At 48.3% G+C, this 11,538-nt stretch overlaps 6 protein-coding genes across 6 annotated transcripts; 2 read left to right on the top strand and 4 right to left on the bottom strand.

Annotated features, from left to right (window-relative positions):
• Positions 1-178: 178 nt before the first annotated feature.
• On the bottom strand, positions 179-343 carry ANOM_011253 (3-oxoacyl-(acyl-carrier-protein) reductase; the record flags this gene model as incomplete). The annotated part of the gene is made up of 1 exon (XM_015556509.1): positions 179-343. A coding segment is annotated over one exon (165 nt), but the record flags the coding sequence as incomplete, so codon positions are not given.
• A 322-nt stretch (positions 344-665) lies between these two features.
• Positions 666-1,785, bottom strand: ANOM_011252 (Zn(II)2Cys6 transcription factor domain-containing protein; the record flags this gene model as incomplete). Its single annotated transcript, XM_015556508.1, has 2 exons — positions 666-1,391; positions 1,450-1,785. The coding sequence occupies 2 exons, from the start codon at positions 1,783-1,785 to the stop codon at positions 666-668; spliced, it is 1,062 nt and encodes a 353-aa protein (XP_015401218.1).
• Positions 1,786-2,823: 1,038 nt separating this feature from the next.
• Positions 2,824-3,780, bottom strand: ANOM_011251 (hemolysin III family protein; the record flags this gene model as incomplete). The annotated part of the gene is made up of 1 exon (XM_015556507.1): positions 2,824-3,780. The coding sequence occupies one exon, from the start codon at positions 3,778-3,780 to the stop codon at positions 2,824-2,826; it is 957 nt and encodes a 318-aa protein (XP_015401217.1).
• A 332-nt stretch (positions 3,781-4,112) lies between these two features.
• ANOM_011250 (uncharacterized protein) lies at positions 4,113-5,139 on the top strand (the record flags this gene model as incomplete). The annotated part of the gene is made up of 2 exons (XM_015556506.1): positions 4,113-4,228; positions 4,278-5,139. The coding sequence occupies exons 1-2, from the start codon at positions 4,134-4,136 to the stop codon at positions 5,137-5,139; spliced, it is 957 nt and encodes a 318-aa protein (XP_015401216.1). The 5' UTR covers positions 4,113-4,133.
• A 204-nt stretch (positions 5,140-5,343) lies between these two features.
• Positions 5,344-6,833, bottom strand: ANOM_011249 (uncharacterized protein; the record flags this gene model as incomplete). The annotated part of the gene is made up of 4 exons (XM_015556505.1): positions 5,344-5,538; positions 5,627-6,641; positions 6,691-6,739; positions 6,791-6,833. The coding sequence occupies 4 exons, from the start codon at positions 6,831-6,833 to the stop codon at positions 5,344-5,346; spliced, it is 1,302 nt and encodes a 433-aa protein (XP_015401220.1).
• A 393-nt stretch (positions 6,834-7,226) lies between these two features.
• On the top strand, positions 7,227-8,054 carry ANOM_011248 (Tvp18 family protein; the record flags this gene model as incomplete). The annotated part of the gene is made up of 4 exons (XM_015556504.1): positions 7,227-7,263; positions 7,339-7,354; positions 7,607-7,702; positions 7,754-8,054. 4 exons carry the CDS (start codon positions 7,227-7,229, stop codon positions 8,052-8,054), a joined length of 450 nt encoding a protein of 149 aa, XP_015401221.1.
• Between the last annotated feature and the right edge of the window lie 3,484 nt (positions 8,055-11,538).

The following is an 11,538-nucleotide window of genomic DNA, read 5'->3' as shown; positions in this document are numbered from 1 at the left end:
GTGGCTTTTTCTGCATGTTTGCTTTAGTATCTTGTCCTTTTTCTTTTTTTTTTTATTTCATTGTTTTTTTTTTCTTGGTGGTTTGTTTATGTGGCTAGTTCTATATCTATAATTGTGTGTATGGGTGGTGATGTATATGTATAGGCAGGAAAGAGGGGGGGGAGGAAAGAAACATACCAGCATCGATATCAGCAATGACGACTTTGGCGCCTTCATTGGCGAATAACTTCGCGGTCTCGGCGCCGATGCCCTGGCCGCCGCCGGTGATGATGGCGACTTGATTGGCGAGGAGGCCTTGAGGGTAGTTGAGGTGGGAGGAGATCTGGGAGAGACGGTGGGCCATCTTGGTGTCTTTTCTTTTCTTCGTTTTCTTTTCGTTGGTGTTCGGGTAGCTGTGGGTGGAATGGGTAGATTGGTGGAGTGGAAGTGGTTCTTATACGGGGTATTGCAGGGTAACGTTGTGAGGGGTGTGTCGGGGATGATGCTTTGGATATAGAGTTAGGCTTGCCGAGGCCCGTGGTTGCAGCCGAGTGCCGACATGCCTTCTTTATATGTATGTATGTATGTATGGACATACATAGATCGAGGATGGGGAGGAATAAAAAATATCAGAGTGCATTAATTGGTATCCTGGGAAATAAATAATTACAGTGTTGTTCATGTGTTTAAATGCAAATGCAGCCCATCGGTTGCAGATAGGCTTCCACCGTTCCTTCGTATCCGCGGATGACCTGCTGCAGCCAGGTCCCCTCCAGGTCTGCGCTGGACAGCTCGATTGTTCCTTTGAGCGATGCCACCACCTCCTTACACTGTTGGAGTCGGCCTCGGATGAGTACGCGGCGCACTCGTCGCGTCTCCTCGGGCCCCAATTCATACGCACCGTACCCGACTTCGTCGTTGCTCGCGCAGACGTGCGCGGCGCATTGGTAGGATATCCAGTAATTGAACAGCTGTAGTGCCAATCCCAGTGTCGTTACGGATATCAGCACGTGTGTGTTATCCTTGTGGCAGCTGTGGCACTGCAGGAACCCTCGACAGACCGACAGCGCCTCCTTGACAACCTGCAGGCCCTGATCGAATCGCGTGTGGATTGGGTCAGCCACAATGTGTTGCAGACGGTTCGCATAGAGCTCTATAGTCTCACCACAGTCGCATACGGGCTGTAGTACGTTGGGGATATGTACGGCAAGTGGGAAGCTTGTCAATCCTTTCGTGATAAACTCTTTCTGGAGAAACGTCGGCGACATGGAAGCCGCATGCGTCGAATCGGGCAGCGGATCCCTATACGAAGTCGCGTAGTCCGCCGGCGACTCACTTAGCAGCAAACATGTATTGGCTGTACTAGTTTGACTCAGAGGACTGTCTGTGAGCTGTTGACTGGGTTCTCGCGTCTAGATTCACCACAACTTAGCTCGATGCTACAACCATAGCAGGAGGGAAGAAACGAACCTCACTATCACTTCTATTCAGCTCCTGTTCCGCACGCGGTGGCTCGGTGGCTTGAAGAGTCCTGCGTTTCGAGCTCCTCCCGGAGACTTGAACTGCCGACGTTTCCTGAAGCTGTCCTAGTTTCCTCAATGTAGCTCGGTTTTTGCTGCCCTTCGGCTTACCAGACCGATTGGCAACCCGGTATCGACATGGCAACCCATGCCGGAGACAGCGGATGCAAGTATTCTTTCCGCCTAGATTGCATTTGACCTTGGATTGTCGACAATTCTCGCAAGCGGCCCGGAGCTTGGGGCCATCTCCACCATTACCCGGGGGTTTGTCGGATCCCGCAAGCATTTAGTACCTGAGAGAGTGGGTGAGACTTCACAGTGAAGTTGTAGTCCGGCAGCCCCAATCAGTATAAAGATTTTGTACCAATGGCTGTCAATTTAAAACCTCCAGTATATTCAGCACTGGATCATTTGACCGAAATTAACAATAGTAACCACGACAATATCAGACAAATATCGCCTAAACACTGCTATATATCCCAGGAGAATGGTTGGAAACCCAGTTTCGTATCAGGATTTTTGAACCGACGGGAACCGCATATGAAGTCAGCCGTTGTGAAACCTGGCGACTTCATCTGATCCACACTGGCATGGAGATGCCAACCAGCGTGGCCACTCTGAGGGCTGGCGCTCGCAGCGGTCCAACTGACCCCAAATCTTACGGATCCGAAAAGGTAAATGCCAGATGCTTGGCCACCACCAATGGATCCTTATAGGAGACTGTCAGTGGTAGCCACTTGGCTCTGGGCTTCCAAGCACAGAGTCTGGCAACAAGCTCAGGTGCGACATTGTGGGAAAAAGCTGTGGGGCCATCGAGGCCAAATAAGTTTATCCATCAGAAACAGCCTTTGCGAGAGCGAAGCACTCCTGTCTGACGTAGCACCCAATGGTGAAAAGCATTTACTGTTGAGCAAGTGCTCAGCGTATGCAAGCCAGCACACACCATGTGAGCTGTAAATCGAGCCAAAACTGGAGGTCTATTTGCCTGTCCACATCTTAAAAAGGCCGGTGAAGTGAGCGGTGAACATGCAACTTTCACGGGAACCTTCTTGTCTGGTCCAAGAATCAACCTCTTCCTCGCCCCCTTTTTATTCTGCCCTCGACAAATTTTTATTCCTCCCAAACCCCCTCGTCCCATGTGCTGGGAAGCTAAGCTGCAGTGGTAGTCAGCAAGGGGGTGGTTAGACACATCTCGTATTTGCACGCCAGCAGTCAGCATCACATCACATCGCGTCAATTACATCGGATTGGATTATTGCTACATGGTTAACTGTAACCTGTCGCTGCTCGTGTGATCCGGCGGTTGCCTCGGCGAATCGCCCAGTCAGTGCCAGGAGCAGCTCTCGGCAATCCCACTGTGTCTGTAGTCAAATGCCCTCAGTAGCCCAGTCAGATGAGCCACAGCAGCACACACCACCAGCACATGAAAGATCTGATGCGAACTGCCCCAAAGATCGAACTGGCCCGGTCGCAGACGTTCGGGGACCCGAGCGGCGTAGATCCCAGCTCCCAGGATATACAAGAATCCCTGAAGTAGCAGCCACCCGAGCCCTATCTGGCGCGTCATCTGTTCCACCCCATACATCCGTAGCCCGTGGATGACGGGAACCACCGCTGATAGGCCCATGCCAACAAACATGGCGGCGCGGAATGGCCGCCAACGGGGAGTCCGAAACTGGGGCATAATCGAAACAAACACACAGCCAATCCCAATGCTGCAGATCATTGTCCAATATAGTCGTTGCAGTCCAGGCTCACAATAGAACCCATAGTATACACTAGGGACGAAACTGCCCACAATCAGAGCTACGATACCAGCGTAATCAAGGGTATTTCCTATGCGCGCAACAGTCGGCGAGTGGTTCGAAATAGTATGGTACGTCGCAGACATCCCCAGACATACAGCAGCTCCCGCAAAGAAGCAGGCGAAGCTAATGATGTCAGCCTGGGTAGCCGTCTCGTAACGAGGTGCTAGAACGCGATGAAGCAAGATTGCCCCGGGGACAGCCAGCAATGATGGCAGTAGATGCGTATATATATTAACCGTCTCATTGTGTATGTATGTCAGCGATTGGAAAGAGACCAGGAACGAGAACGAGGCTGGTCGATATCCGCTATGGATGTGATGGTTGTCGCGTTGCCAATGAGGCAAGTCGTTCCAGTGCAGAAGCTTCTTGAGGACCCGAGGCGGCTGCTCCATGACTGTAGCTGCCATTGCTGCAGGTGTACTGGCTTTTGGCTCTTCAGCCTTCTCAGTGGGGCGGCGTTGGCGACTCGGCATAATTCACATGCAGGATGCAGAAAAGACGGATGAATCAGAGGGTAGTGGAAAGATTACTAAGCTCGAGGTGGAACTAAAACCAGGTACATAAGAGAACAGAAGAAAAAAACGGCACGCCTAGCTATTTAAAAAGACAGAAATCCCCACAGCCGACAGGAAGGTTGTTGTGGTTGAAGCAAACGTTGGGATGGACTGACACGATGGATCCGATAGTATGAGAACGCCTGTTGGGGAAACGGGACAAACGGAGCAAACACCCGCCGGCCTTTCCCGCATTTCATGTGTTTATCAACTTTATGTCGATAGCTTCATGACGCAATTTCACTCCCCACTGCATACCAAACAGCCCAGCCATGTCACAACGCGGGAAGAGGCCTGCGAGCCGATTGAAGCCCGTGGCGGTGGATTCCTTGGAAACGGTGGGATTCGTTTCCAAAGGCGATCGCAAGTATGCCATTCTAGTGGGGTCGTCACATGTCGGGGACTGACTTTCCTAGATTGCTGGACCATAAAGCCCAGAATGACTACTTCTCCAAAATCGTCGAACGATACATGGCGTTTTGTGCCCGCCACTCGGAAGATTTAGATGCAGCGTGGTCATCTCTTCCCACAAGTGCGTCCGGCGATGCCACGAAGAACCCCCCGGCGGCTCTTCCCCAGTCGAAAGAAAAGCAGACCAAGATCCATAGTCTTTCCGCATCTACCGAACTGTCCACCCTTCTTCTTTCCCTCCGTAAGCTTCGTGAAGCGGTTCTAGCCACTGCATCCACAATACCAGTCTCATTCTCCCAGCGTGTCCATGTCTTCTCGGTCAAAATATCCATTCAAGCCAAGCATCCTCCGTCATATTTCCCCTCTCTCCGCTACCTACTCGAGAAACTACACTCGCCTTCTCACCCGTTACCCGAGTCGGAGTTGAAAGATCTCATTTCGTATCTAATCCTTGATTACGCCTGCCGACAGGATGATTTGGTCGCCGCTTTCGAGCTGCGCGCGAAAGCGCGCCGCGAACATGCGTTTCAGTCGCCCGCAATTGACCGTGTTTTAACAGCCTTAGCGCATGATAACTGGGTCGTATTCTGGCAGGTCCGAAAAGAAGTGGATTCCTCCGTTCGCGTGTTAATGAACTGGGCTGAAGATCGAGTTCGGAGACATGCACTCAAGGCTGTTGGTAGCGCCTACCTCAATGTCGGGGTGCAGTGGATCACAGAAGGCTGCACAGGAGATAACCGCTGGACGTGGGATAAACTGGTAGAGACAGAGAAACTTGGCTGGCAGAAAGAGGGTGACAAGATTATCATCCGAAAGCCGAAACCGAAGCCTCAATCAGTTCTTGCATCAAGTCAGGGAAATGCGTAACGACTGTCTATAACGAAGCTTTATGTCTTTAATTCTCGTGTCATATCGTTATACTGCGTTCAGGCTGGAGCACATGGCGTCTGGTTTTCAATGCTGATAGAAAAGAATAGATGAACGTTAATATATTAGATCAACCATAGCGTACTGATCCAGTAAAGCGCCATTCTGCCCTGTGAATTCTCGCCGATATATGCTCCCTACGCTTCACAGCTTGAAATCTGCATTGGGTCGATCCAAGTTGGTGTGTCCTGTGGCAGGTTCCTTGGCAACAAGGTCTACAAGTCCGGCCTTCAACTGCCCGGACTTGTCTGAACAGAGCTCGTAGACTGTTGACAGGTTAAAGATAAGACCGCCAAAAGATTGTCCTCCATGCACCAATGACTCCAGGATTTGACGGGCCTGTAATTGTTATTAGCCAGTTTCCAATGCACCAGCAAGTAAAGGCCAAGAGTACCTTATTTAACCGCCCTGTGTACAGTAGACATACTGCCATGTTTTGGGATATTATGGCTGTATCGGCCCCTTGGGAACCACCGTCTAAAAGAGCTTGCCATTCTGCTACTGCATCATCGTAGCGGCCCTCAGCCATGCTCAGAAGTGGCTTAGATATGGAAATTCCTGCTTCGTCTGATTCACCGGAAAGTTGCTTCGCTGCATCGATATCGCCAATCAGAAGGAAAAGGAGCGCCTTTCTTAGCTTGTTGGTTTCATCCGACCCTGATGTTTGCAGATTGTGCAGAGACCTTCTGGCAGTACTGAGATCACCCATTTCAATCAATGCATTTACACTTCGAATTCCAAGGTCGGCGAGTCTCTCCTTCCATATACTTCGTTCCGCCGAACTCAGGTCTGGCCGCATGATCTCTCTCCGCGCTTCTAGTCCAATCTCATATAGGCCACCAATGCCCCTGCGTGAATCACCAAACCCAATGCTCTGGAGCCTGACAGCGAGAACACGTAGCGGCCACGGCACAATATGACGAGGGTAATTTGTGTGGCTCTCTTCGTTTTCTACATCGGACGTCGCGGGAGCCTGGTCCACATAATAGAAAGTGGAGCTCAGGTCCTCTAGCGCTTTTGATTCTTGTGCTGCAATGATAGTATTTCCAGATAGTTCCAGACATGCTAATCGTGTGTAGAAAAGCGAGAAAATCATCTTTATATCACTAGACGAAATCAAAGAGGAGGTCAAGATCGTTCCCGAAAGATAGGCTGCAAGCAGGAAGTGCCCTTCAGCCAGCAGCCTCTCAAGAGTGCTGAGGCATGAAGACAGGGACTCTTCGGATGTGAGGCCAATGAACTCAGACCGCAAAGTATGCGGAATGTCAACCTGAGAGAGCGAATGATAAATATCGTATCGGAGAAGGAACGAAAGATCTTTCTCCAAAGTTTGTGGTAAATCATCCGGTGCTAATGGATCTAATTCAGTGAATGAAGCCCCAGTGTAGCCGCCAGCGTCTGCTGTATTCTGGGGCTGAAGTGCAACCTCTGCATTCAGTGGACTGGTTGGGGTCAGCATGATTTTCTGCTGAGTGTCCTGTTATAGCTTACTCATTCGGATCATCTAGTGGGCCTTTGGTAGAGCTACGGGGCCGTGCTGCTGGAAACGTCAGTCGACAATCTTGATGCTGCGTCTATTGATTGTTCTTACATCTGGAAATATTGCGGTTGTGCTTGGGACTAGTAGGATCCATGTTTGCACTGTGTTCAGATCCTAGTAACCAAGATAAAGTGCAGCTAGTACAAGGACCTATTTGATCGACTCGGTCCTGAGAGTGTTGGTTACAGTCCCAACTAATATCTCATTGGGGAGCTTTCATTGCTAGTAGTAGTTATCGATGATAACGGGCAAATCGATACATATGGTGCCTGAATTCTGCCATAGGCGGTGAAGTGATCGGCCTGATCTGGCAAGCTGGCCCATAGTACATGTCTAGTAACTCTCCACTAGCCACAGCTTACACTCCAGCGACCACGAGTTTCTACAACCCTAACACCGGACAATCAACGATCCTTCCAACCTAAAGTGACTTCTACCAGCTTTTAGAGCTATCTGCACACTCTATTCTCGATCTGCATCTTTCATCATGACGTTCGCTGAGGAATTCCGCTCGAGAAACTTCAGTATGGACCTTCCGTGTTTACTTCTTGTCGATCGCAAGGAACGGAAAAGATAGCTAACCACTACTACGTATTTAGGTATCTACGGGCAATGGTTTGTAACCTTTTTTCACCTCTCATTCCGTGCCCTACTGTCCTTCAGTTGACTTCACTCCCTTCGAAACCCGCAAACTGAGGAAACAATGGCTGCCTGGTCCTTCCAACGGATGTGCTTGGCGCCTGTTTGAGCCGCGACAACGGGAGACTGGAAGTGACAACGAATCGTTCCCCTCGGCGTCATTAGCATAATTCGACAAAGATCAGATCAGGCTTGCTACAAAATAAATGCTGACTTGTTTCGGACCAGGACGGGTGTTGTATGCATTGTCCTATGCATCGCCCTCGGCATTGCCAACATTTTTTCGTTTAACGCCGTTCGCATCGTCTTCAGCATCCTATGCCTGTAAGATTCATCATCATAGAACTCAAAAGTGAAAGAAGCTCACATGCGCAGCGTTTCGGGATTCGTCCTCGTTTTCATCGAGGTTCCGTTTCTACTCCGAATTTGCCCTACCTCCGAAAAGTTCGACACCTTTATTCGACGTTTCACCACTAACTGGATGCGAGCTGCCATGTACACAGTCATGAGTGCTTTGCAATGGGTCAGCCTTGTCTCCGGTGCGTCGAGTTTGATCGCTGCAGCCGTTCTCCTCCTTCTCGCCGCTCTCTTCTATGCCCTGGCAGGCTTGAAGAGCCAGGAGTTTGTTGGAAGTAAGACCTTGGGTGGCCAAGGGCTTGCGCAAATGATTGTCTAAGGGAATTCAGCATGGAAGATTGTGGACTATGGCTTGAGGTATGCTTGGCTCCTCATGCCGACAAGCAATGCTTGTGGTGCTGACGACAATGCTTTACAAGTAAATCAAAGCAGGCCGAAGAGAAGAACAATCAAAATGGGAGACGCGAGAGAGTATGAGGGATATGTCTGTGTTGAATGCGCCATGATCACGAATTGATATCGTCCTCGACAACGCTATTAACAGGTATTTTGTACTATTATCATTATGTCGATTTGGTTTGGGTACAAAAGGAAAAGATAAAAAAAAGATTCACCCTCGGGTTTCATGAGATTCAAGTCTCGAGTGAGAGTTTTGGAAGAGGTTGGCCCAATTATCTTCCTCCTGTGGTGATTTGTGCTGGTCGTGTTTTTTTTCTTTTTCTTGTTTTGTTTTGACTTTGTCTCTATCATGTCTGCTAAACAGTCTGCCTTACACCAAGCTTTAGACGAGCCCTGTATCCTTACCAATATACCTAGCGAGAATACCCTTTTAGCATCCTGGTGATGAATGAATTGATTTGAAGGGTGAAAGCTACTTGGCGTGGTTCTACCGCTATACCAAAATGTATCACAGGGAAATTGAACGTGATTGCATCAAAAGAACAAAAAAACTTATACATATATTGTATGAGTCTACAATACCTGCTAACAATGTGTCACTGACAGGCATACAATATGTAGAAGGACAGACTAGTACATCTACATAAGTTCAATAGAACAGGGATCAACCATTGAATGTGGTTCTCTGCTGCATGTGTTTTGTGTTCAACATCCCTGCAAACACTTGGTTTGTGACCTGCCATGTGATCTGGGCTCGTGCAGCGGCAACCCCAAAGAAGCAAATCTATCCCACAATTACTAGGAACTCTGGAGACGGTACTTGCACGTCGTACCGACTGCCTTGGTTTCTCGGATCGCTGATGAGTGTCCTCGGGCCGAATCCCATTATTCGTTGAATCATTAGTTGTTGGTCTATGCATCATGCGTGAATAGTAGTACTAGCAGTAACACTAAGAATTATTGTGGCAGCCTGAACAATACTAGTACTACTACCTACATATCAGAGAGTCTCGAATATGCGCCCCTACGTCATGGCTGTTACCCCTCCTGGAGGGGTCAGACTTCGTTACCCCACGTCAGGGCAGCTCAGGTATCACTGATAGTAGTACTCCGTACTAGAGAGGACATGCATCACTAGTACCACTAGGTAATGCGTAAACAGGCTGCCGTTACAAGTGGGCCGAGTCTGGGTATCCTGGTTCAAATATAGCATCTGGTAGACAATGTTGCCGGTAATAAAGAAAAGGTCATGTGAAAATAGAACCAAAAGCCATACTCATATAGATGGATGCTGACGCGGAGGAGGCTTCCAAGGCTGGTGGTCAGGAAAGGAGGGTAGGAAGATCGGCTTTTGTCTCGCAGTAAAGATATAGATTGTTCGAGGTAGACTGTTGTTACTGTAGAAGCAGATGATTGTTCCTGTTGAGCAGGTTCCCGAAGGATTCCGTCAACAGCTGAAGATCTGATTGGACTTTTCCCATCGAAATACTGCAATCTGATATGGTCGTCTGGCGTATTGCGTGTCCGTGTTGATGCGTCGCTAGGGTCTAGACTTCCTGGGCTATATGGTATTTATCCTGGTAATATTATAGGTTGCGAGGCTGGATTCTATCGACAGATATACCTATGTATCCATATATACATTGTAGGTATTTATACTCAGCTATACAGCCCTCAAGATTGAATACGAATATGGTATATTTGAAGAAAGTCCGGTCTGCCGGTCTACGTTAGAACCGATTAAGCCACAGGAGAATAATTAACGGAAGTGAATACTACAGCTGCTACTAGTACAATCTGGTTGCCGTACAATATACCAGGACACCTCATCAACCACGCCTGAGTGCCGTACTCCTTTGATACTGCTGCACCAAGTCCCACTTGTGGCGGTTATCGTGGCCGAGAAAGCCCCAACAGATTACAGTAGATAAGACGGTAGATATGGTCAGGATGACGAGACCAGGTTAAGGCTGAAAACTGGCAGTTATTGAGTGTGGACCCGCAAGTGCAACGGAGGTATCCCCACAGTGGACCCGGTGAAAAAAAACTAAACTCCTTTCTGAATGTGCAATAGGACTACCAAATGAGGAACGAAACTCAGAATAGTGGATTTGGTTGGGGTCTGAGATTCCGGTATCGATGCTCCTTGGGTTAAGGTACTCTGTACAGAGTCACAGGCAGGGTCATAACTAACAATGATAGTACAGCATGTATGTCCTGCTGCACTTGGGGCTTTTGGTTCTCCCCCAGGTAGGTGAAAACGATTTTACTGGGAATGCTATCAGAAGGTTGATATGATATGATATCGCAGTTGAGCCTAGTTCATGATGTAAATCCTAAATGGCACTGCGGAGTCGAGATCCTCTCACCGCCTCGGTCAGTCAGACTGATACCATCGATATGTACGGAAGCCGTCTCTTTGAGTTTGTAGTCTGGAGTTGACTGTACACACATCCCTACATATATTTCGGGTGATAGCTACTCGTCTCCAATGGCATGCTTTTCTTTTCTTCACTGTGTTTTTCGAATGTCAAAACTCGCGAGTCAGTCTCCTGAGTACATGCCTGTAGGTAGTATTGGGTACTACTAATATAAGTATACATCCTTGTATGGTCCTGTACGTGGAGTCGATCAAGACCTGTAAATAAGACCATGTGCGGATGCTCCGCACAGCCACACGAGGGGCACTGCGACCACTCTCAGCAAGGGGATTTCAATCAAATTGAAGCTACTGCTCCATACAGAGATAAGGTGGACTATTTACCGGGTCTGTATTAATGATCATATCTCAGGGTCGTGGCGGTGGCTATTAATACTTTAGATGTGGATCCATGGTCTGGCCCAAGACAACTGTTGTTGTTCTAAACGCAGAGGGATTTTTTACAATGAATTTAAAAAAAGTAATAACCGGATGCTGATGGAAGAGATCGTTCTTTTCTGGTACCGTCAAAACATGGATCCTCCACATCACCTTTAATATGAGTGATTTTAAACCTTCCACGGGAGTTCCTAATTCATGGATGCACATGTAACTGTAGCCATCGAAAACACTAAATTTTGAAATGATGGTCTATTTAACTTGCTACCTAAATACGTACTTGCATCTAGAAGGTGGAACAATGCATATCAGAGCCAAAAAATGCCTCAACGAAGAAAAAATCTATCGTGGCAGCTGCAGACATGCATCCTTCATCTCCCTTCCCCTCAGGAGCTTCAGCTCTCATTGGCAGATAATCCAGGAATAATCGGACCCATTAGAGGTGTCACTGAATGTTACTTGTTTTATTTGTTCACTGGTAAGACCGTTCTATAGAAGATATACTGAGTACGGCAGATCACGCCTATCTTTATCTAGTGTCGATACTTCGATGGTACCTCGATCTACTCTGTAAATAGGATAAAAG

This window comes from Aspergillus nomiae (assembly GCF_001204775.2).
Source record: "Aspergillus nomiae NRRL 13137 chromosome Unknown contig00641, whole genome shotgun sequence".
NCBI lineage: Eukaryota > Fungi > Ascomycota > Eurotiomycetes > Eurotiales > Aspergillaceae > Aspergillus > Aspergillus nomiae.
Note: the sequence above shows the minus strand (reverse complement) of the source record. Positions and strands in the feature narration are given on the sequence as shown.